Here is a 23240-nt window from a genome sequence, read left to right on the forward strand (position 1 = left end):
CTGATATGCAAATTGAAGATGTCACTGTTGAAGTACAACAGGATGAGGATACTGGTGTAGCTGATGTGGTTTGTTTAAATCAGGCTCCGGGGGAGACAGTTGTTGTCCGTGGGATGAAAAAGCCCTTCACGGTCATGCCTGGGCAGAAGACCAAACATTCCACCTCTTTGGTCTGGCAATATTTCTATCCAAATCCGGACAACAACTGTCTTGCCATATGTACCATATGTAAAGGTGAAATAAGTAGGGGTAGGGACGTCAACCACCTAGGAACATCCTCCCTTATACGGCACCTGCAGCGCGTTCATAAAAAGTTACTGTCAAGTTCAGAAACTTTGGCTAAGACCGTAAGCAGTCCAGGGACACCTAAATCCCGTTGTCCTGTTGTATCCAAGCGCCTGCAAACCACACCGTCAACTCCCTCCTCGTCAATTTCCTCCTTAGTCAGGATCAGAAGTAGTCCTGCAGGCCATGTCACTGGCATGACTGACTCTCCTATCCGGGATTCCTCCGGAGGATCCTGCATTGCTACGCCTACTGCTGCCGCTGCTGCTGTTGCTGCTGCTGGGAGTCGTTCATCATCCCAGAGAGGAAGTAGGAACACCACTACTTTTACTAAACAATTGACCCTCCAACAGTCCTTAGCGAGGAGGATGAAGTACGACAGCAGTCATCCTGAAGCAAAACGTATAACTGAGGCCTTGACTGCTATGTTGGTGTTAGACGTGCGTCCGGTATCCGCCATTAGTGCAGTGGGATTTAGACAATTGATGGAGGTAGTGTGTCCCCGGTTCCAAATCCCGTCTAGATTCCACTTCACTAGGCAGGCGATACCGAGACTGTACAGAAACGTCAGAAAAAGTGTCCTCAGTGTCCTGAAAAATGCCGTTGTACACAATGTCCACTTAACCATGGACATGTGGACAAGTGGAACAGGGCAGACTAAGGACTATATGACTGTGACACCCCACTGGGTAGATGTATCACCTTACGCAGCAACAGCAGCAGCGTCACCAGTAGCAGCATCTCAGAAACACCAGCTCGTTACAAGGCAGGCTACACTGTGTATCACCGGTTTCAGTAAGAGGCACACCGCCAACAACCTCTTAGAGAAACTGAGGGAAATCATCGCCCAGTGGCTTACCCCACTTAGACTCTCCTGGGGATTTGTGATATCTGACAACGCCACCAATATTGTGCGGGCATTACATCTGGGCAAATTCCAGCACAATAACCTTGGTGGTGCAGAATTTTCTGAAAAGCGACAGGGGCGTGCAGGAGACGCTTTGGGTGGCCCGAAAAATTTCTGGGCACTTTCGCCATTCAGCGACTGCGTGCCGAAGACTGGAGCGCCAGCAAACACTCTTGAACCTGCCCCGCCATCACCTGAAGCAAGAGGTTGTGACGCGGTGGAACTCAACCCTCTATATGCTTCAGAGGATGGAGGAGCATCCACCTATGACATAGGCAAAGGAGGGGGTATGCACCTGACTCAAGCGCAGTGGAGAATGATTTCCGTGTTGTGCAAGGTTCTCCAGCCCTTCGAACTTGCCACACGTGAAGTCAGTTCAGACACTGCCAGCTTGAGTCAGGTCATTCCCCTCATCAGGCTTTTGCAGAAGCAGCTGGAGAAAGTGAAGGAGGAGCTAAGACGGAGCGATTCCGCTCAGCATGTGGGACTTGTGGATGAAGCCCTTCATTCGCTTTGCCAGGATTCCAGGGTGGTCAATCTGTTGAAATCAGACCACTACATTTTGGCCACCGTGCTCGATCCTAGGTTTAAAGCCTATGTGGTGTCTCTCTTTCCGGCCGACACAAGCCTGCAGAGGTGCAAAGACCTGCTGGTGAACACACTGTCAGCTGAAGCGGAACGTGACACGTCAACGGCTCCTTCTTCATTTTCTCCCGCAACTGGGGCTGCCAGGAAAAAACTTAGGTATCCTAAGCAACCCGCTGGCGGTGATGCAGGGCAGGCAGGACCAAGTTTGGACATCTGGTCCGGACTGAAGGACCTGGCAACAATTTCTGACATGTCTACTGTCACTGCATATGATACTGTCACCATTGACAGAATGGTGGAGGATTACATCGGTGACAGCATCCAAGTAGGCATGTCAGACAGTCCATACCTGTACTGGCAGGAAAAAGAGGCAATTTGGAGGCCCCTGTACAAACTGGCTCCATTTTACCTGAGTTGCCCCCCCCTCCAGTGTGTACTCCGAAAGAGTGTTTAGTGCAGCCGGGAACCTTGTCAGCGAAAGGCATAGGAGGTTGCTTCCACAGAATGTGGAGAAGATGATGTTCATCAAAATGAATTATCAGCTCTTCCAGGGAGACCAGCCTCCAGAAGGTACAGAGGGACCTGTGGTGGTGGATTCAAGTGGGGACGAGTTAATACTTTGTGAGGATGAGGATGTACACACTGAAGAGGGTGAGGAATCGGTGGATGAGGAGGATGAGGATGACATCTTGCCTCCGTAGAGCCAGTTTGTGCAGGGACACATTAATTGCCAGCTTGTTTTGTGGGGGCCCAAACGAACCAATCATTTCAGCCACAGTTGTGTGGCAGACCCTGGCGCTGAAATGATTGGTTTGTTAAAGTGTGCATGTCCTGTTTATACAACATAAGGGTGGGTGGGAGGGCCCAAGGACAATTCCATCTTGCACCTCTTTTTTTTCTTTGCATTATGTACAGTTTGGGGCCTAGTTTTTCAAACTGCCATCCTGTCTGCCACTGCAGTGTCACTCCTAGATGGGCCACGTGTTTGTGCCGCCCACTCGTGTCGCTTAGCATAGTCATCCAGCTACCTCGGTGCAACCTTTTGGACATAAAAACACAATTGTGAGGTGTGAGGTGTTCAGAATAGACTGGAAATGAGTGGAAATTAAGGTTATTGAGGTTAATAATAGCATAGGAGCAGAAAAACCCACAAATTCTGTGATTTTAGCTGTTTTTATGCTTTTTTTCAAAAAAATACAGATCCAAAACACAAAACCCAGAACCCAAAACACGGAAGGGTGGTTTTGGCAAAACCAATCCAGATCCAAAACACGAAGAAAGATCCAGATCCAAAACCAAAACACAAAACACGAAAAGTGGCCGGTGCACACCCCTAGTAATAATGTGAAATGACACAGGGAAAAAGTATTGAACACGCTTACTGAAATGTATTTAATACTTCATACGACAGCCTTTGTTGGTAATGACAGCTTCAAGACGCCTCCTGTATGAAGAAACTAGTCCCATGCATTGCTCAGGAGTGATTTGGCCCATTCTTTCACACAAACAGTCTTCATATCTTGAAGGTTCCGTGGCCTCTTCTATGAATTCTGATCTTTAGTTCTTTCCATAGATTTTCAATCAAGTCAGATGATTGGCTAGGCCATTGTAACAGCTTTATTTTCTTTCTCTGAAACCAGTTGAGGGTGTCCTTGGCTGTGTGTTTGGGATCATTGTCTTGATAAAATTTCCATCCTCATTTCATCTTAAGCCTTCAGATGATGGCAGCAGATTTTTATCAAGAATGTTTCGGTACATTTTTCCATTCATCCTTCCTTCAATGAAATGAGGTATGCCAGTACCGTATGCTGAAAAACAGCACCACACCATGATGTTCCCACCTCCAAACTTCACTGTTGGTATGGTGTTTTTGGTGTGATGAGCAGTGCCATTTCTCCTCCAAACATGTGTATAATGGCATCCAAAGAGTTCAATTTAGGTCTCATCTGACTAGACTATATTCTACCAGTATTTCACAGGCTTGTCCAATTGTTGTGCAGCAAACTTTAAATGAGCTTTCAACATGCTTTTTCTTCAGCAATGGAGTCTTGCATGGTGAGCGTGCCTACAGCCCATGGTGGTTGAGTGCATTACTTATTGTTTTGTTTGAAACAATTGTACCTGCTAATTCCAGGTCTTTCTGAAGCTCTCCACAAGTGGTCCTTGGCTCTTGGACAACTCTTCTGATAATTATTTTCACTCCTCTGTCAGAAATCTTGCGAGGAGCACCTGGTCATGGCCGGTTTATGGTGAAATTATGTTCTTTCCACTTTCGGATTATGGTCCCAACAATGCTCACTGAAACTTTCAGAAGCTTAGAAATCCTCTGTAACCAATACCATCAGTATGTTTTGCAACAATATGGTTGCGAAGGTCTTGAGAGAGCACTTTGCTTTTACCAATCATGAGATGTTTCTTGTGTGACACCTTGGTAATGAGACACCTTTTTAAAGGCCATCAGTTGGGACTGAACCAGTTTATATTAATTTGCACTGACAAGGGGCAGGATTGCTTTCCAATTACTGATTTCAGCTGGTCTCTTGGCTTTCCATGCCTTTTTGCACCTCCCTTTCTGCACGTGTTCAATACGTTTTCCCTCTTGTCATTTCACATTATTACATATAACTTAATTTATGGACATCTATGTTTGGATTTCTTTGCATGTGTGGATTGCATGGGCTGCTGCTGACATTTGGTGAAAATTTCATTACAATAGCCCCATTTCAAATATATTTACTGAGAAAACTGTTGGTGTTCAATACTTCTCTTACCCGCTATGTATGTGTCTAAAAATGATATGCTGCAAAAGGACCGGCACTCCTTCGAAATAGCAATAATAGATTCCCCGGTGCCTTCCCTAATTTGCTTCATTATATATATATATATATATATATATATATAATTTTATATCCTAAAAATTTGCTAAAATGTTAAAAGTATTATTGTTAATTCGTCTTCACTACTGATCCATATAAATAGGCCATCATCTCTCTTTCTCCACCAAGATACCAAAATTACCCCAAAGCCATATCCATCTCAAACAAATGTATTCTCTCACGAATCCCATAAATAAATTAGCATAGCTTGGGGCGAGCCTGGTACCCGTAGCTGTTCCAACCTATTGAATATATATTAAAAAGTTAAAATCATTATAATTCAAAATGAGGGATATCTACTAGAATATGGTTCTTTTAATATTGTGACCTTGATATTTTTTATTTTATTTAATACCTTCCTCACTGCGTTAATATAATGTCCATGTTTGATGGTAGTATATAAAGCGGTCACATCTGCAGTAAAAAAATCTGAGGGTGCAGCTTGCAAACTTACTATCTATAGGATAGTTTGAGGTTAATACATGAGGGTAAGTACGAGATATTGCACAATGGTAAGTTTGCAAGGATATAAAGTACTTAGGCCCGTATTCAATCACAGGCGATAACTCGTGATTTTCGCCTATTGTAATTATCCCCGTATTCCATTACAAAGACACTTCGCCGGTGCAAAAAGTCTTTGTAAAAAAACGGGGATAATTTTTCTCCAGCCTTTAGCTGGCGAAAAAATAGTGCAGAATTGGGGTTTAGGGGTGCAGACTTAAAAAAAAAAATAGCCTGCACCCCTGGGAATGTACCCTAAAATGAATGTGTGTCAAATAAAGTAAAAATAAAATAAATAACAACGGGACACACCAAAAATGTAACTTGAATTTTGGGGTTAAAAAAAAAGAAATGGGGGACCAAATCCTAAAGTAGCGAAATAGATTCCAGAGGGGTTCCAAAGTATGCAGCAGAATCATGTTAGAGACTTAAAAATATGCTTGCACCCATTTTCATCTACCCCAAATTTGATGGGCATACTTATTTTACCCGCAAAAAATTCCTAAATGCTATTCTTCATCACTTCTTCGCAGGCACATTTATGCACCTGCCTCGGCTATTTAAAGCCCCAACTTCCCTTCAGCAGGTAAAAACGGGGTTACCCATAGTGATCATGTCTGGACATTTTTAGGGGGTGGTAAGGATAATTTCCCAAAAATTTACAGTTTTTTTCGCCGCATCGCCAGGTTCCGTTTTCCCGTACATAGGAATTGAATATGGGGATAATCTGGAACGTGCGCGATATTTTTCTGCCTGGAAAACGGGCGAATGAGGCAAAGTCCAGTCTGGACTTTTCGCCTCAAATTGAATACGGGCCTTAGTGTCACACAGCAATGTTGGTCTGGGGATTAGGTTTTTGGAGCATTTAAAGAGAGAATAGAAGTCTTGAGTCAACTGTGTAGAGTAGGGTAATTGATAAAATAGCCTAGAGAGGTTAACAGACTGAAGAGGTTCCCAGGTTGCTTGAAAATTTGGTTGCTGGGAAAGTTGTTAGAGGAAGGGAAATTAACCGACTGGGTACAGCCTAATAAAAAGTTCTGTAAAGGCGCACATCCACTACCCCAGAGGTTCTCAAACTCTGTCCTGAGGACCCCACACAGGTCACTTTTTCCAGGTTACCCAGGAGGTGCACAGGTGTACTCATTACTCACTGACACATTTTAAAAGATCCACAGGTGGAGCTAATTATTTCACTTGTGATTCTGTGAGGAGACATGGAAAACGTGCACTGTTTGGGGGTCCTGAGGACCGAGTTTGAGAACCTGTGCACTACCCGATTCTACAGAGCGATTGAATGATAATGACATCGTTCTCGTTCAATCGCTCGTTAATCGGGTATAAATCGGATATGCAAATGTCAAAAACTACCTGCGATGCTCGCTCCCGCTGGTCGTTTTTGACATCTACCATCGCCCGAACATGCTGGTCGACCTGCCAATAACGACAGACTGCCCATGTTCAGGGATGAGGGAGGGTGCCTACACTGAACAACTGATCGTTCAGTGTAGGCAAAGCACAGACTGTGAAACGACTGCACGAGTACAATGTTCCCTGTCTGCTAGTGGATGTGCCCCTTTACTGTGAATGGGAAATCGGAAATAATTGTGGATGAGAGACTCCGATCTTGCTCCGAGCACAACGGTCAAGTTGGGAAATATTTGATACAAAGAGATGAATGTTAATATAGGGTTAGTTACTGGCCTAGTATTTTAGAAGAATTTTATATTGGGTTTAGTAAAATACAGATTTCCAACATAAGGTCTGGCACGGCACAGCAACGGTTGAATAACATTTTGTGAGGAAAATCAGTCCAGCTGCTGCATTCAAAATAGATTGTAGGAGTGAGTGTCTGGTCAGGGGGAAGACCAATAAGTAGACTATTGCAATAGTCCGTGTGGGAGATGTTAAGGGCGTGAATTAAAGTTTTATCAGTGTCTTGTGTAAAATATGGGCGTAACTTGGGAATGTTTCTTAAGCTGGGCACTCAGTAGATGCCTGATCCCACACATTGGGATGACATATCGGCCAGTGTGGACCCAGTATACGCGACCATGTGCGCTCCTGCGTGTCAACCATCGCGGTCATTCCATCGGCCTGCATATAGGGCCTATAAAACCACCCAGATGCCAACGCCACCATAGTGGATATAGCCGGCGCCTGTCATATTGGGCGGTCACCGCATTGTGCAGTGTGTACCGACTGCCCGTTATATCGGGCGTCGCATCGCTGGGTACACACATCAGCAAGTGTTTACCCAGCTTTAGATGTTTGTAACAGGATTTGGATGTGGGGTACAAACTGATTCGTGGATGATACCAAGATGGTAAACTTTGAGTGTTCAGTAGGGTATTATACCTGGTGTTCATTAAGACACATTTGTCCCCCACATCAAGTGGTAAATGCAAAACTGTCCAGGGCGAGAAGTCTCTGCGGGTCAGTGTGTGTTTTCCATTTGCAGGCTGTGTGCAGTTTTCTCGCAGCCTCAGGAGCTGCAAGGAAAAGTCTGCGTTATAAATGCACCCTCTTGGATGTAACGCACAGGGAAGCCATAGATTCTAGCATTGTACACGGACCCTATGGGTTACCGTACCCTCTTGGATGTAACGTACAGGGAAGCCATAGACTCTAGCATTGTACACGGACCCTATGGGTTACCGCACCCTCTTGGATGTAACGCACAGGGAAGCCATAGATTCTAGCACTGTACACGGACCCTATGGGTTACCGCACCCTCTTGGATGTAACGCACAGGGAAGCCATAGACTCTAGCATTGTACACGGACCCTATGGGTTACCGCACCCTCTTGGATGTAACGCACAGGGAAGCCATAGATTCTAGCACTGTACACGGACCCTATGGGTTACCGCACCCTCTTGGATGTAACGCACAGGGAAGCCATAGATTCTAGCACTGTACAGACATGATGCAGAATAAATTAATAGCTGTGGGCGTTAAACCTGGGACTTTTCCCCATGCGGTAAAACTTGCTTCTAATTGGGCATGCTCCTGGCTTGAGGCACTACGGATGCCCGTGGAACCCCCATCCCCAATGAGGTGGTCTACCGTTGCTTTTGACCTTAGCATGAAGGAGTAGTGTTCCTTCTAGCACCCTGCTCCTGTCACAACCCGTGCAGTTCCTGTGTCTGTCTCTGCTCTGGTGCTTCTAGCACACTCTGATCTGTATATCAGTAGTTTGTGGCATCAGCTGAATTTGCTAGAAGCACAAGAGCGACACCCCAGGCAAGAAAGATGAATTGCATGGGTTGTGACAGGTGCAGGGTGCTAGAATGAACACTAAGAGCGGGGTCATCAGCATCTCACGTGTCCATTATTCTGGTAGTACAGTACATATTCCCAGCTCATCACTGACATTGATAAGCATCAGCAGGACAGCCTCACAGGTCAGGGGCTGCTATTCTGCACCTGCTGTGCTGTAATGACGATGTGTCGCTTATACAGTGTTTTATGCGCCCTTTAATGACTAGGCTCGCCTTGATGGTAGCACGGGGAATGTTAATACCATGCTGGCCGTTCCATCTGCATTTACTCTTCCCATCTGTCCTCCGATAGGTTTCTCTGTTAGAGTATCGGAAGCGGAAACAAGAAGCCAAGGAGGTGCCATCTTCTCCCGGCAGGGACCTGATACGCTGCGCTGGGACCCCGACCCGCCAGAGCAGCAACGGGTCCATATCCGACACAGACCTGTCAGGTGCTTTGCAGCTCCAAGCCCCATCTTCCCCACAAAGCGGCTTCTCCTCTCCCACCCATCCTTCCATGCCTCAGGTTGAGGATATCAGTCCGACAGAGATGAGGACAATTAGCTCTACATCACACTGCAAGCAAAGCGAAAACATCAGCAGCAGGTGGTAAGTGTTACGTCCGTTACATCCGTGATAGCAAACGCTTTCCCTGGGATGTAACGTTAAATTGTGATTGAGTGCACTTGCTAGCAGTATATTTATTTAACATTACCCAGGCTTGTTTTACACTCGTAAAGCACAACTGTATACGCTGGTGCTATATAGGCAACTGGTATTATATAGGATCAATTTTCATTTCTCAGTGAGGTTGCAGGTTCCTTAGTACATAAATGTCTCTTGCGGCTGACTGCTTCTGAATGAGGGATCCCGGAGATCAGTGCACAAGGGATTCAGATGTGAACGCAGTGTCAATATTTACGCAGTTAAACGATTAACTGTCGACTACGCTTGCGTCACCGTTGCACCTTTACGATTATCACTCGCATTGAGGATTTAATCGCAAAGTAATTGACATTCAGGGACTGTTACGGGTCAGTTAAGACGAGTAGTGAAAAAAAAACACAAGCGTGTGGTGACCGATTTTGGGGCGTGTATCTGACTACATCTATAATCCCCGTCCGCAGAAAATATGGAGCCAGCGTCTCCGTTCTCTCGCCCATATTGCGCAACCGCAGCGTTACTCAGATGGTCGATTATCGAAGGAGCTGCGATCTGCACTGCGTATTTGCACGCATTTGCTTGGGCCGGTGGGCGTCTCAATACATTTCCAGGCGGCCTCACGCTTTAGATTATTTTCGCACAGCAGCTGCGTACAGGATCGCGATTGCATTAGCGTCCGCATCTGAACCTTTAAACAGATCGTGAAAATTAACCTGAAGTCACATGGGTGGAATGAAAGTGTCTGATCCTGTTTCATGTATATATTTTTCGTCATTAACAGGATGGTTCCAACATCGGTGGAGAGGCTACGTGAGGGACAGGGATTCCTGGAGCGAGTTTTGCGTAGTGGGGTCAAAGTGCCACACAGAGGGGAACTATCACCTTCCAGGGAGAGCAGTCTGGACCGAGAATCAGGTATTCATCAACATTTCAAGGGATTCTTATAAAGTCTTGTTTTTTTTTTTTTTTAAATAAATTTTATTGTGCAGTGTTAACAAGTGAACAGAGGGGGCAGCACACGCTGCATTTGCAGTACTAGTCCAGAATGTGCTTGTTGTGCAACATCTTACACAAAAACGCCTTGCTATGTCACATCAGCCAGACTTTTTTGGTTTTCTTTAATCACAGAGGAATACAGATATAAAACCCCTTTCTTAGGGCCGAATTCAATTCAGTGCGATAATGAAAAGTCGCGGGAGGGAGCCCCCACAGTTATACAATACACTGCGCTGTTTACCTTGTCGGGAATCGGATAAGTCACAGAATGCTGGTTCTCGCGACTCACCGTGCCTTAACACCCAGGTTAACCGGCATTCTCAAGTGCCGGGCGCGCAGCTGTTAGCGCCGTGCTAAGCTGGCAAATAGCTGCGCACCTGGCACTTTTGTCAGATTTCGCCTCGCATCCTCGTTTGCGAGAAGAAATCCTTTAGTTGTCCAAACAGCACGGTGTATTGAATAGCCCCAGGAGCTCCCTCCCGATGCTGTTCATCATCGCACTGGATTGAATTCGGCCCTTAGAGACTATTCTTCGCTTTTAGGATTTGGTTATCACGGGATGTAGTCAGCATCCTGGCGTGCGGGATGCCGACGGTCTGAATACCGGCGCCGAAATCTTGACAGGTCGGGATCCCGGCACCAGTATCCCGAACACTGGCTTCCCGAAGGTAAGTATCTGGGGGTTAGGTAGCGGGGTTAGGCATTAGGGGGAAGGTTAGGCATCGGGGAGGGAGTGTTAGGATTAAGGTGCAGGGAGGTTAGGTTTAGGCACTAGGGAGGGGGTTGTTAGGTTTAGGCACTAAGGAGGGGGAGGTTAGGTTTAGGGTGTGGGGAGGGGGGAGGTTAGGTTTTTAGGCACTAAGGAGGGGGAGGTTAGGTTTAGGGTGTGGGGAGGGGGGGAGGTTAGGTTTTTAGGCACTGGGGGGGGGGGGGGGGGGAGTTAGGCACCGGGGAGGGAGGGTTAGGGTAGGGGTTAGAATAATACCTGTCTTCCCTATGGGTGTCAGGATTCTGGCTGTCGGCATGCCGCTGTCTGTATTCTGACCAGGGGCATCCCGACAGCTGGGATTTCATACGAAACCTGGTTATCACAGATGTCCTCCTACACCTAGCCTTAATTTGTCCATGCGACACAAGTGAGCCAAGCCGTGCGATGTAGCTTATCAACTTTTTCTTTAAACTTACGTCTTCCTCGCATCACAGACGCAGCAGCAAAACACCACTCTGTCTGTAACAGCGACATCGCGCTGCGACTTTAACCTCACAGCAATTAGTTTTAAATATGTTCAAAGTCGCAGACGGAACTTAGCTTGAAAAAAAACTTGTTGCCGCCACATCCGTAGCACTTTGTATACAGATTCAGACTCATTCGCTCTCAGATGTACAAGTGACGCATGTTGAATTAATCGGCACAGTCTCGTGTAGCGGTTTTGTCCCATTCCATTGCATCTAAGACAGTCAAGCGAAGAAAGATGCTCGGCGCAAGCTGAGTCGCACAGGAACCGACGTGCCAAGAGTGCAGTTTGGCGCAAGTGCAGCAACACTGTATACACATCTGTATTTAAAAAATATATTTTTTCCTTGTCGTGTTCATTTCCATCAGCAACGGTCATTGGCCTTATATTATCAGACCCAATGCCCTCTTCTATTCTCTTCATTTTTCATGTGTAATTATTCTTCTTTTCACTCGCAGAGGATGGAGACACCGAGACGCTGAGCATGGCTAAAGGACCAACCGTTTACAGCCCGTCCAGATATAACTACCAGGTAAAAATAACGGAGGTGACAGATTCTTTCTAACGTCTTAAAACGTTTGTCCTTTTGCCCTCACTACTTATTCTGGAATAACTATGTAGAGTCTTGTATTCTTGCTCTTGATTCGGGGTTTGCAGATCCCACCTTCCATGCGTTTTTAATATGACCTATTTACAGTCTACTATTTATTATATAAATTGCCTACACGCCTCTCAGTCTGCTGTTTCCTTCTGCTTTCAGTTCCTACAGTGCGACAGTCCTCAGTCAGAGCCGATCAACCTCCTCTCTCAAAGTTCATCCCCGTTCCGTGGACCTGCTGCTCAGCCTAGCGGATACAGCTATAGGACACCACAGAGGACACCGCACAGCCACGCAGAGACCTCTGTCATTTCCGCTTCCTATTCAAGTCCTTCCCATATCGCTTCCACAGACTCCCCCAGTGCTCAGTGTTCAGGAAGCTCTGGGTTTTACAGCAGCCAGCAGCTTTATGGAAGCAATGCTGGCATGGGTCAGCCAAGGAAAAGCTTCCATCATCGAGGCCCCAGCCGCGAGGCAAGTCCAGCCCAATTGTTCAGGACAGACTCTGTACCTTCGGACTCACAGGCCAGCACTGGGGCTTCTAGCACCTCCTCCACCCCACAAGGGTCGAGATCAGACTCGAGAACTATAACAGTGTCGAGCTCCAGGATATCCGCTGTCTCCAGCCCGCAGCATTATCCGCAACGCGGATCTACCGTTCACCAGTACCGGCTGCAGCAGATGCAAGCCTCAGGAGTAAAAACTCAAACGGGCCTTTCCTAGGAACTGCTAAAGAGAACAGGATAGAACTTATGTCAGCCCGTGTCACCTGGTGCATGGCTCTCGGACTCGAGCTAGAGGCGGCTTAAATTTGCTGGTGGCACCAGCACCTTTTCCCTGCACTCACATTGCAAGAAGAATAAACAACTTGGAAAATCACAAAATGATAGTCGCGTAAACCTTCAGTATCATCCGAATTAACTTGGTTTCTCTGTCTGTATCACCAGAAATCTCCTGTAGAGTCACTTGTGCAGTAAGGACAACTTTTATATGATTAAGAAATAAATGGTTAAAATTTAAGGTTGAATTAAAGGGGTAGGGAGAAGGGGGTCTAAAGAAGCACCTATATTTGTAGCATCGGGTTATAACAGGTTTTTTTTTTTTTTTTTGGGGGGGGGGGGGGTAGTGGTCCGAGGAAGGCAAGAAAAAGGCCACAATCGTACCCTTTGGTTGGCCGGTCAATCCTGGCCTACACCGATCTGTCCTTCCGTTCCTGTATTTCGGGCTCCACCACTGCCAGTTGGGATGATGACCGTGTAATTATTGTTGGAGGAAATCTGAAGTGACTGTTTTGTTTTTATTTTGGGAGGGGAGTTAAAAACCCAGGCAAAGCCGTGTATTACATGGCTGCTGGGATCGTGTCAAAAGTGCTGGGAATATTAATTGCCGTGTCATACGCTCAAATTCCATTAGGGTTTAAAATCTGGCAAAACTGAAAACCCTGCATGAAAATTCAGGTGGTCACTGCTGCGTGACATCTCCTGGCTTCCATGTTTAATGTGAGCCATTCCCGTACTAGTTCTTCAATGTCACTTTAGCACACAGCGAGTCTGCAGTCTAAATTGTTTTATCTGCTTCCAGAATTGGGTTTATAAATATATAAATATATATATATACATATATTTTTTTTTTTTATATCAAGTTCTGGAGGTGCCAGTAACCACACCTGCTGTAAATATAGAGCAGACTTGTCATGATTAAACATTTGTAGACCAATGTCATTTACTGTAGAGCCTAAGCATGGATGGTAGACAGATGGGCTGTATATATATGCTTGATCATCTTGTACCAACTGTAAACTCTATAGCAGGATTTCATGTTCCAAGTAAATGCTGCATTGTACTATGCTGTATAGTAATGGACATCATAATGATACCTATATTTTTATATGGAAAAACAAACTTTCTTTCTTTTTTTTTTTTTTTAATTTAAAGTTTTGTGCTTAAATGTTGTGCTATATTTTACACTTCTGATGGGGCTCCCGACAACGTAGAATCTGCGTGCTACGTGGAGGCCGATCCCGTTAGCTGCAAAATATTTGCACCGGATTATTGACACATTGAATGTTGCGTATATCGTCGCTGTTACCTGTGTAGTGCGTGCCACCTGTATATAAGTGAGTGCAGTGTTCATGACGATAAAGCCTTAGCTGTTCATTGGGAGCAGTGAAAGGTAACAGGTGCACTCCCATCAATTAAGTGACGATCCTAGTCCTGTATCCCAGCTTGTCCCCCATATTATATTGCAGCATACATTAGGCTAAGCAAGTGAAGGCTCTCCAGCTGTTGTAGGCCGACGGTTTAACAGCTTACAGTTTGCCACGGGTTGCTGAGCCGATTTCCAAGTAATATCTCAGCATAAAATACTGCTTTATGAGTTCTGACATCGAACAGGTTTCATACACACAGGTGTTTTACCCTCCTACATCCGTGGTACGTTCGCTTTGAGCTGCGTTTATGGCTTGGTGAAAGCAGATCAACTGTCGGCCTTCTGAATAAAGAGCAGACAGGGTAAGAGTGTTCAGAGAGGGACGCAGAATTTTGCATTCTCGCTATCACTTTTCTTCGCTGAACGATGAACGTAGCTCCAAGCGATCACACCACAGATGCTGTCCCTGAGAGTCACTGATCTATTAGCGAAGCAGCGGCCTGTAACACTCAGTTCCTCCTTTTCTTTTAAGGAGAAAAAAAAAAAAGCAAACAAATCTACAAAGCCGATTGCTTCATAAAATAATCTTACTCCGTTGGTTTGCATGTATGCAAGACCGATGGCAATAAAAAAAAGTCCTTAGTTTCAAAATTAAGAAATTAAATGAATAAAAGGTTTTGGTGTTTTATCTGCCATACATTTATAGTAAAAATTGGAAGTAATCAATGTTTTATTTGACTCTTTGAATACTCCGTACAGCTAATTTTTTTGGCACCAGCCATTTGATCATAAGGTTGTGTTTGGTTTGTTTGTTTTTTTTAAAACTTGGCTGGGGGAAAGCTATCAAAAAGTTGCATATTAACATTCCCCACCCCCTAAGTAAAAAAAAACTTTATCCGATGTCCTTAACCTTGTTTACTTTAATAACTGGCAGTTGATTTTTATTTAATTTTATATTCTGCTATAAGCATTGTAGGCTAGCTAGTAATACGGAAGTTATAATCCACGGTGCTACATTGACTCATTTTGTTTTCAAACAAGATAATGCTGTGAGTCTTTACCTCTCCCCCGTCTTTCACCCCCACCCTACTTCATTCTTTTCTTTCCAGATCTCTAATCAGCAGTTGTCCTTTTTTTTGTTTGTTTTATTTTATTTTTGTTCGGTGGCTGGTGAGTATTGTCCCTTCGAATAGTGGAAAAAGAGATTTTACGAAGATTTAAAGCAAAAATAAGTTTTTTTTTTTTTAATTGCCTCTTATCTCCCCTTCCCCTCCCCTCCAAGAAAAAACAACTTGTACAACTGTGAGACTGGTTAGGGATGGAAACCACATCACCCTTGTTTTGGGTCTTGTATACTGTATATTATGCGTGTATAAACATCACAGGGTCTGTATTGCAAGCCTCCACTTTCTGATGGGCCTCGCGACATGGCCAGATGCCTCATTAATGAGTTAACATGGTTTGCATTTGGTTGCACATTTACACAGACGGGCCTGTGGCGCAAGGTCACAGAATGGAGCCTGCCGCTATCATCACACACGTGGAGTTTTTACACAATGATGTAACATTTGATCCTTCAGAAGAGATGTAATAATTTTGATAATAAAATACTTACCTTGAATTATGTTTGCTGTCATTATTGTAATAATAAAGTATTTGCTTTACAGATTGCGATTAACACTGTTCAATCCTCATCAACAAAGGAGTCTTGGCTTCAGTGTCTGACATTGGGAAAGAGCAGGGGCAACTGCAGAATTCATGGGGAGGGGGGGGGGGGGCTACTTGCATGTTTATATAGATAAAAAATAAAAAGCCAAGCATATATAATCAGCATGGAGTAGCGGCACTCATCCGGACTTTAGGAAACATTACACAACCAATCCTGTATTCCATAGTCTTGGAATTTACTTGCATTGTATTTTCCCTGATGAAGGTCTAAGGTCTGAAATGTTGGAATACAGGATGGGTTTGTGTAATGTTTCCTGAAGTCCAGATAGACGCCGCTTCTAAATGCTGGTTATCCTATTTGCAAGCAGTGCACCGTCATGGCAAGACGGTATTGTTTATGGAGTGCCTTCCCCTTTGCGTGTGTGTGTGTGACGAAGTCCAACCCAGTGAGCTGGGTCTAAGTGACGAAACGCGTTGAGGTGCTGTGCGGTTATCCCATGCCTACGGTCTCTCTAGAGACCTACCTACTTTTAATGTAAAAACCTTATTGTCTTTTTGTCTGTTTATTATGTGGCAATAAAATCTCAAAAAAATATGGCATTTTAAGAGCGCAATTCCTTCTATATACCTACATGTTCCACCATTGAATGTACGGGGAGGAGCAGAACCTAAGTGATTGTTCAGAATTCCGAGGCACATCTGATAAAGTTATCTGCCGATATTGGGATTCATATTGAGAACGAGTACACGCTGGCTCCATAAAAAGACCCCTGATATGCCTGTTTATTAATTGATGAAGGTGCTTTTAATACTTATCTTCAATATTCAGATATTTCTAAAACACTACACCAGAGAGCACCTTTTCTCACCTCCTTTTTAGAAACTCTACTACCATTTGAGACGATACAGCAACAGTCTCTCAGGAGAAAATTGTCGGCCACCTGTCATACGGGGAGTGTATTTTTGGAAGACATCAATTTAAAGGACATATACACAGAGATATTTTTTGGTGTAGCGCTATAAACAGTACCCTTGTCTTGCGCATATATATATATATATATATATATATATATATTTACACACACACACAAAGGTATAAAAGGTATACAGTATATACGGTACCAGTCAAAAGTTTGGACACCTTCTCACTCAATGTTTTTTGTTTAAATTATTTTCCACATAGTAGATTAATACTGAATACATCAAAACTATGAAAGAACACATATGGGATTGTGTTGTAAACAAAAAAGTGTTAAATCAAAATGTTTTATATTTTAGATTCCTCAAAGTAGCCCCCATTTTGCTTTGATGACAGCTTTGCACACTCTTGGCATTCTCTCAATCAGCTTCATGAGGTCGTCTCCTGGAATGGTTTTGAATTAACAGGTGTGCCTTGTCAAGAGTCAATCTGTGGAATGGCTTGCCTTCTGGATGTGTTTGAGACCATCAGTTGTGTAGTGCTGAGGTAGGGTTAGTACACAGTGGACACCACTATTTGACTACTGTTGTAATCCATATTATGGCACCAACCACTCAACTCAGTAAAGAGAAACGACAGTCCATCATGAAGGTCAGTCGATAGGGAAAATTTCAAGAACTTTGAATGCATCCTCAAGTTCAGTTGCAAAAATCATCAAACGCTATGATGAAACTGGCTACCATTAGGACCGCCCCAGGAAAGGAAGACCAAGAGTTACCTCTGCTGCAGAGGATAAGTTCATTAGAGTTACCAGCCTCAGAAACCGCTACTTAACAGCACCTCAGATTAGAGACCACATAAAGTCTTCACAGAGTTCAAGTAGCAGACAAATCTCAACATCAACTGTTCAGAGGAGACTGTGTGAATCAGGCCTTCATGGTCATATTGCTGCAAAGAAGCCACTACTGAGGATGAACAACAAGAAGAGAATTGTTTTGACCAAGAAACACAAGGAATGGACAGTAGACCAATGGAAATCTGTACTTTGGTTTGATGAGTCCAAATGTGAGATTTTTGGTTCCAACCGCCGTGTCTTTGTGAGACGCAGTGTAGGTGAGCGGATGGTTTCTGCATGTGTGGTTCCCACTGTGAAGCATGGAGAAGGAGGTGTGATGGTGTGGGGGTGCTTTGCTGGTGACACTGTTGGTGATTTATTCAAAATTCAAGGCACACTTAACCAGCATGGCTACCACAGCATTCTGCAGCGCCATGCCATCCCATCTGGTTTGCGCTTACTGGGGCCATCAATTTGTTTTTCAACAAGACAATAACCCCGAACACACCTCCAGGCTATGTAAGGGCTACTTGACCAAGAAGGAAAGTGATAGTGCTGTGTCAGATGATCTGGCCTCCACAATCACCCGACCTAAACCCAATTGAGCTGGTTTTCGATGCATTGGACCGCAGAGTGAAGGTGAAGCAGCCAACAAGTGCTCAGCACCTCTGGGAACTCCTTCAAGATTGTTGGAAAACCATTCCAGGAGACTACCTCATGAAGCTTATTGACAGAATGCCAAGGTGTGCAAAGTTGTCATCCAAGCAAAAGGGGGCTTCTTTGAGGAATCTAAAATAGAAAACATATTTTGATTTGTTTAACACTTTTTTTGTTTACAACATAATTCCATATGTGTTTTCTAGTTTTGATGTTTTCAGTTTTAATCTACTATGTTGAAAATAATTTAAATGATCAAAAACTATTGAATGAGAAGGTGTCCAAATTTTTGACTGGTACTGTGTGTGTGTGTGTGTGTGTGTGTGTGTGTGTGTGTGTGTGTGTGTGTGTGTATATATGTATATATGTATGTGTATATGTGTGTGTATAATATATATATATATATATATATATATATATACACACACACACACACACACATTTTGAAAGACTGAGATGCTGCAGGAGCCAGGTCGTTTATGGCTGTGGGGGCAGGCACTTGGTATCGTTCGGCCATGCCCAGTTGCATAATGCCGTAGTTCGTGCATTTCATAGTATAGCGTCAAATAGCCGCTCCCCATATACCTGTCATGCGGCAAAATGACACAAGGGATCGGGACTATGATCGCCGGCAAAACATTTTAGGGGCTATTTCTGGGTACTCAGAAACCCACCCTTTTGTGTGCCTTTGAGCAAGTTAGCAAATAAAAGTGTATTGATTACAGGTTTACTTTGTTGATACTGAACACAGGGACTGGTTTCGTAAATGGAGCATGGTCTTTATAGGGGAATGGGAAACGGTGGGAGATGTGCTACCAAACAGCATACACAGCATTAGGAAGCTGAAGATATCTGTAGAAGGCCGAATGTGGGAGGCTGTAGTTGTTTTGCAGTTGTGCAAAAATTTTTAAAGCGCCATCTGTGTAAAGCTGTCCCCCAGAGGAGACTCCATACAGTAGCCAAATATTGTCAATGTTGAGCATGCTCAGCTCAGTGTGAGCACACTTACACCATAGAGGAACGTCCGGGTCCACCCGCCCTCCCCTTGCATACAAATCTTATAACTCTTGCCCGTTTATCAACTCATATGTATGAGGAAACAATACGATCTATAGCGATATAGACCTGAGAGTGCTGAAGAAGATACAGATATTTCTTCAGAGTTCATAGGGATCCACAGGGATACCATGGGGATATTATGGATGGAGAAGAGGCACCAAAAAGTTAAAGCTTCAGCTCCCGGGATGCACTGGGTCCTTCTCCATGTATAGTCCGCCCCTAGCCATAGGACTTCAGTGTTTTGTTTGATGCGGCAGGATCAAGACGCATCTTTGTACAGGGGACTGCTCTGGCAGTCCTAAACTTTTATTTAGTTTTATGTTGTTTTTTTGGGTTTTCAGTACTAAACGTCTGAATAAAGACGCATGTACTGCGACTCCGTCTACCTCCGCCAGGCTGCAACACCTGTAACTGAGCTGGTGATTTCGGCGGGTCGCGGCTAAGCTTGCTAGACGCTATGCTGCGACCTGGACTGCAATCGGATGTACGGAGATGTCAGGTAAGGTGATTCCCCGCTTATGGGAAATTGCGCGCTGCAGTCCTTGTTTCTGGTGTCAAGAGTTGCACCAGAAGCCGCTGCTGTTAGGGCCCGGGATTGTCAGCGTTCTCACTAGACCATCTGATGCCGGGGATCGGCAGCAGACACTTCTGCTGCCTTGAGCCAGCGTACCTGACTGATTAACGCAGCCATGGGGAGGTAGGCACTCCCCCGGCAGCTCCTCCCCTGACCCAGATGCACTCCCTACGAATGGTTTTGCGCATCTGGGTTGCTCCGCCTACCCTCCACGTGTATATGAGACGCTCAGTGTGCCCTGTAGCTGTTGGTCTCATGAGGGTTTGGGTCAGTCTCCCTGTATTCCTCTCCTTTGGTTAAGGTATATAGTATTCTATACCCTACCATTCCTTTGTGTCTGTAGTTGATTTAGAGTCGATGGTGTTTATATTACATATGCATTGTATGTGACTGTTTGCTAGCTGCTTTATTGACACTGTCTTTTATTTCTGTCTGTCAATTATAACTCGCTGTTTTTTCTCCATCCTTTTGGGGTTGAGGTAATTTTCTGAATACTTCATATTTATTAAGATTTTGAACATGTCAAAAGATAAAGGTATACAGAAGTGGGGAGCCCTCTGCTGGTTTTATATAGATCATGTACGGGTTATTTGTCCCCTCAGGAGATTAAGGATGGATTGTGTGTTGGCTGTTGTAAAGAGCCACCAAACCAGTACAGTTTACCTGTCACTGGACAAGAACCTTCTTGGGTATCCTCTTTGTCCCAGGTAATAAAACAATTTGTGGATCATATGGTTGCTCTCACAATGGTTCCTTGGATGGGGTGTCCACAGCATGCTATGTTTGCGCCTCCTATGCATCCTTCCTGGAAGGATGTTTATGGCCATTCTAGTCAAGGTATGGCACCATCTAATCTTGATAACAGATCGGTAGTTACTAAAGTGCCTAAGTGCAAGTTATCTTTTTATCAGTCTTCTCAACACATCAGAGGATTCAGATGTTGCGCAAGGTACCTCTCCAGGGTCTAGCTCGGGGGAGGACAACCATCTGTCCAAAGTGGAGGTTCCTCCTTTGGTGAGGGCAGTTAAATCAATCCTGAATGTCTAGGATTGATTTAACTGCCCTCACCAGAGAAGGAACATCCACTGGTCAAAACGGAGTTCCCTGAATCTGAACAGCTCACTGAGCTTATGGATGAAGCATGGGGTAACCCTGACAAACGTTTTTAAGTGAATTAGAGAAAAACATTGTTGTATCCTTTCCCGCCTTCTAGATGTGCTAAGCGGGAAGTACCTCCTACTGTGGATGCTCATATAACGCATTTGATAAAACATTCTACATTGCCTGTTCCATCGGCATCTTCCCTGAAGCATTCCGTGGATTAAAAAGATTTTGTCTTGATGAAAAAATAATTTTAATTCATCTAGAGCTGTTACTCGTCCAGCTATGGCTGGAGCATGGGTAGCCAAAGCGGTTGAAGAATGGATGGGAGCATTGGAAAATTTTTGACCAAATGCTACCAGAGAATAGATGTATATCTCTCATATATGTGAAGCGGCTTCCTATCTGGGAGGAGCTGCTGTAGATGTTGGAATTTTAGCTTCTAAAGCATCAGCAGCTTCAATATTGACACACAAGGCCCTTTAGGTAAGATCCTGGAAAGCTGATACAGGATCAAAGAGAGCGCTAGAGGTTTTACCTTTCTATGGAAAGGTGCTTTTTGGAGCACAATTGGATAAAATAATAGCTACTCTGGCGGCTTCAAAATCAGCAGGTCTGCCATCTACGGCAACTATAAAGTCTAGAAAGGTTTCTTTTCGGTACTTTGGTTCTCAGGGACGAGCAAGGGAACAGCCTTCCTCTAAGACGTCTGTTTTTCGCATAATATCAAGGCGACAAACTAAGAGGTCTGGGCTGGCAAGACGTCCAGTTTCTCAGCCGGATAATAAACCCCTCTGCCTGATGTAGCGGGCCTCCTCCTGAGGGATTCCAGGGTGAGAGGCCAACTTCTTCAATTTACGGATTGTTGGCATCAAACAATAGATGCCTGGGTCCGAGAAGTGGTCTCTCTGGGGTATGCTCACCACAGATGCCAGTCTTCACAGATGGGGAGCAGTGACAGGTCATCACACCTTCCAGGAAAGATGGACAAATCAGGAAAGTCATCTGCCAATAAACATTCTAGAACTGCAAGAAGTATACAAAGCACTTATCAGGGCACAGGACCTACTTCAGGGCAAGCCGGTCCAGGTCCAGTCCAACAATGTGACAACTGTGGGCGACCTCAATCATCAGGGAGGCACAAGAAGTTACGCAGCCATGAAGGAGGTGAAAAGGGTTCTGATTTGGGCAGAATGTCATCTCGGCAATATTCATACTGGGAGTACTCAATTGGGAAGCGGACTTCCTAAGTCTCCAGGACATACACGACGCAGAGAGGTCTCTCCATCTGGGGTTTTTCAGCTTCTGGTAAACAAATGGGGTCTGCCAGAAAAAGATCTCATGGCATCACATCACAACCACAAGGTCCCCAGCTACGGGTCCCGGTCCAGAGACCCATCAGCAGCCTTTGTGGACCCACTGGCAGTAAGATGGGTCTTCATGTTGGTGTATCTTTCCCCCGATTTACCTTGCAAGAGTTCTCAGGAAATTTAAGCAGGAAGGCGGAACAGTAATACTGTTAGCTCTGGCTTTGCCCAGACGTCACTGGTTCACCGACGCACAGAATATGTCCATAGACAGTCCGTATCCTCTTCCTCTATGGCAGGATATGCTAATGCAGGGTCCCTGCCGGCATCTGGACTTACCTCGTCTGGCTTTGATGGCGTGGCTCTTGAATCTTCCATCTTAAGAGCAAAAGGTTTTTCAAGTTTTGTAATTAAGACAATGTTTAGGGCACGAAAGCCTGCTTCTGCCCTCATCTTTTACAGGGTTTGGCATTCTTTTGGTCAGTGGTGTGCTCACAGAAAGTATGATCCTACGGTGTTCAGGATTTCCAGGATACTGGCATTTCTCCAGGTGGGTTTAGACCGTGGTCTCCGTCTGGCCACTTTGAAAGTGTCAGTCTGGTTCCAGAGGAATATTGCGTCATTACCAGATATTAGAATTCTGCCTTTTTTTTGTTCCACCGCTAGCATCGTGGGATTTGTCTTTGGTTCTTAAGGGACTACATGCTCCCCCATTTGTACCCTTGGAATCTGTAGATTTGAAATGGTTTACGGCAAAGACAATGTAAATTGCTCCGATAACTTAGATTTGTAGGTGGCCATCTCAGAGGACAAGTTTGACAGTTGGTCTTTCATGGAAGTAGTGAGATCCGGTGTTTGGCCTCCCAAACTCTCCCTAATTTTCTGAAGGTCATGGCAAAGCAAGGAAATATCCACCTGCACGGCAGACACAGGTGGAGACTAAGCTTGTCTGCCCGGAGGAGGGTCAGACGAGCAGGAAAGACAAATGAAGGAGAGCCCACCAGAGGCACAAGCCAGTCTCCACTACACAGAGGGATCCAATAGAACAGTCATCACTCCAAAGAG

The 23240-nt window shown here is 44.8% G+C and overlaps 1 protein-coding gene across 3 annotated transcripts in view; it reads left to right on the top strand.

Annotated features, from left to right (window-relative positions):
* SETD5 (SET domain containing 5) overlaps positions 1-15675 on the top strand; it is a 126805-nt gene extending 111130 nt beyond the window's left edge. For all 3 annotated transcript variants that reach the window (XM_088459774.1, XM_088459776.1, XM_088459775.1), the window contains exons 22-25: positions 8729-9024; positions 9860-9993; positions 11768-11841; positions 12070-15675. In XM_088459774.1, the coding sequence (XP_088315900.1) occupies positions 8729-9024; positions 9860-9993; positions 11768-11841; positions 12070-12630 (1065 nt within the window). In that variant the 3' untranslated portion in view covers positions 12631-15675. The remainder of the gene's footprint in view (positions 1-8728; positions 9025-9859; positions 9994-11767; positions 11842-12069) is intronic.
* The last annotated feature ends 7565 nt before the right edge of the window (positions 15676-23240 follow it).

Source organism: Taudactylus pleione, unplaced genomic scaffold (genome assembly GCF_031769625.1).
Source record: "Taudactylus pleione unplaced genomic scaffold, aTauple2 ptg000934l, whole genome shotgun sequence".
In the NCBI taxonomy this organism is placed as follows: domain Eukaryota; kingdom Metazoa; phylum Chordata; class Amphibia; order Anura; family Myobatrachidae; genus Taudactylus; species Taudactylus pleione.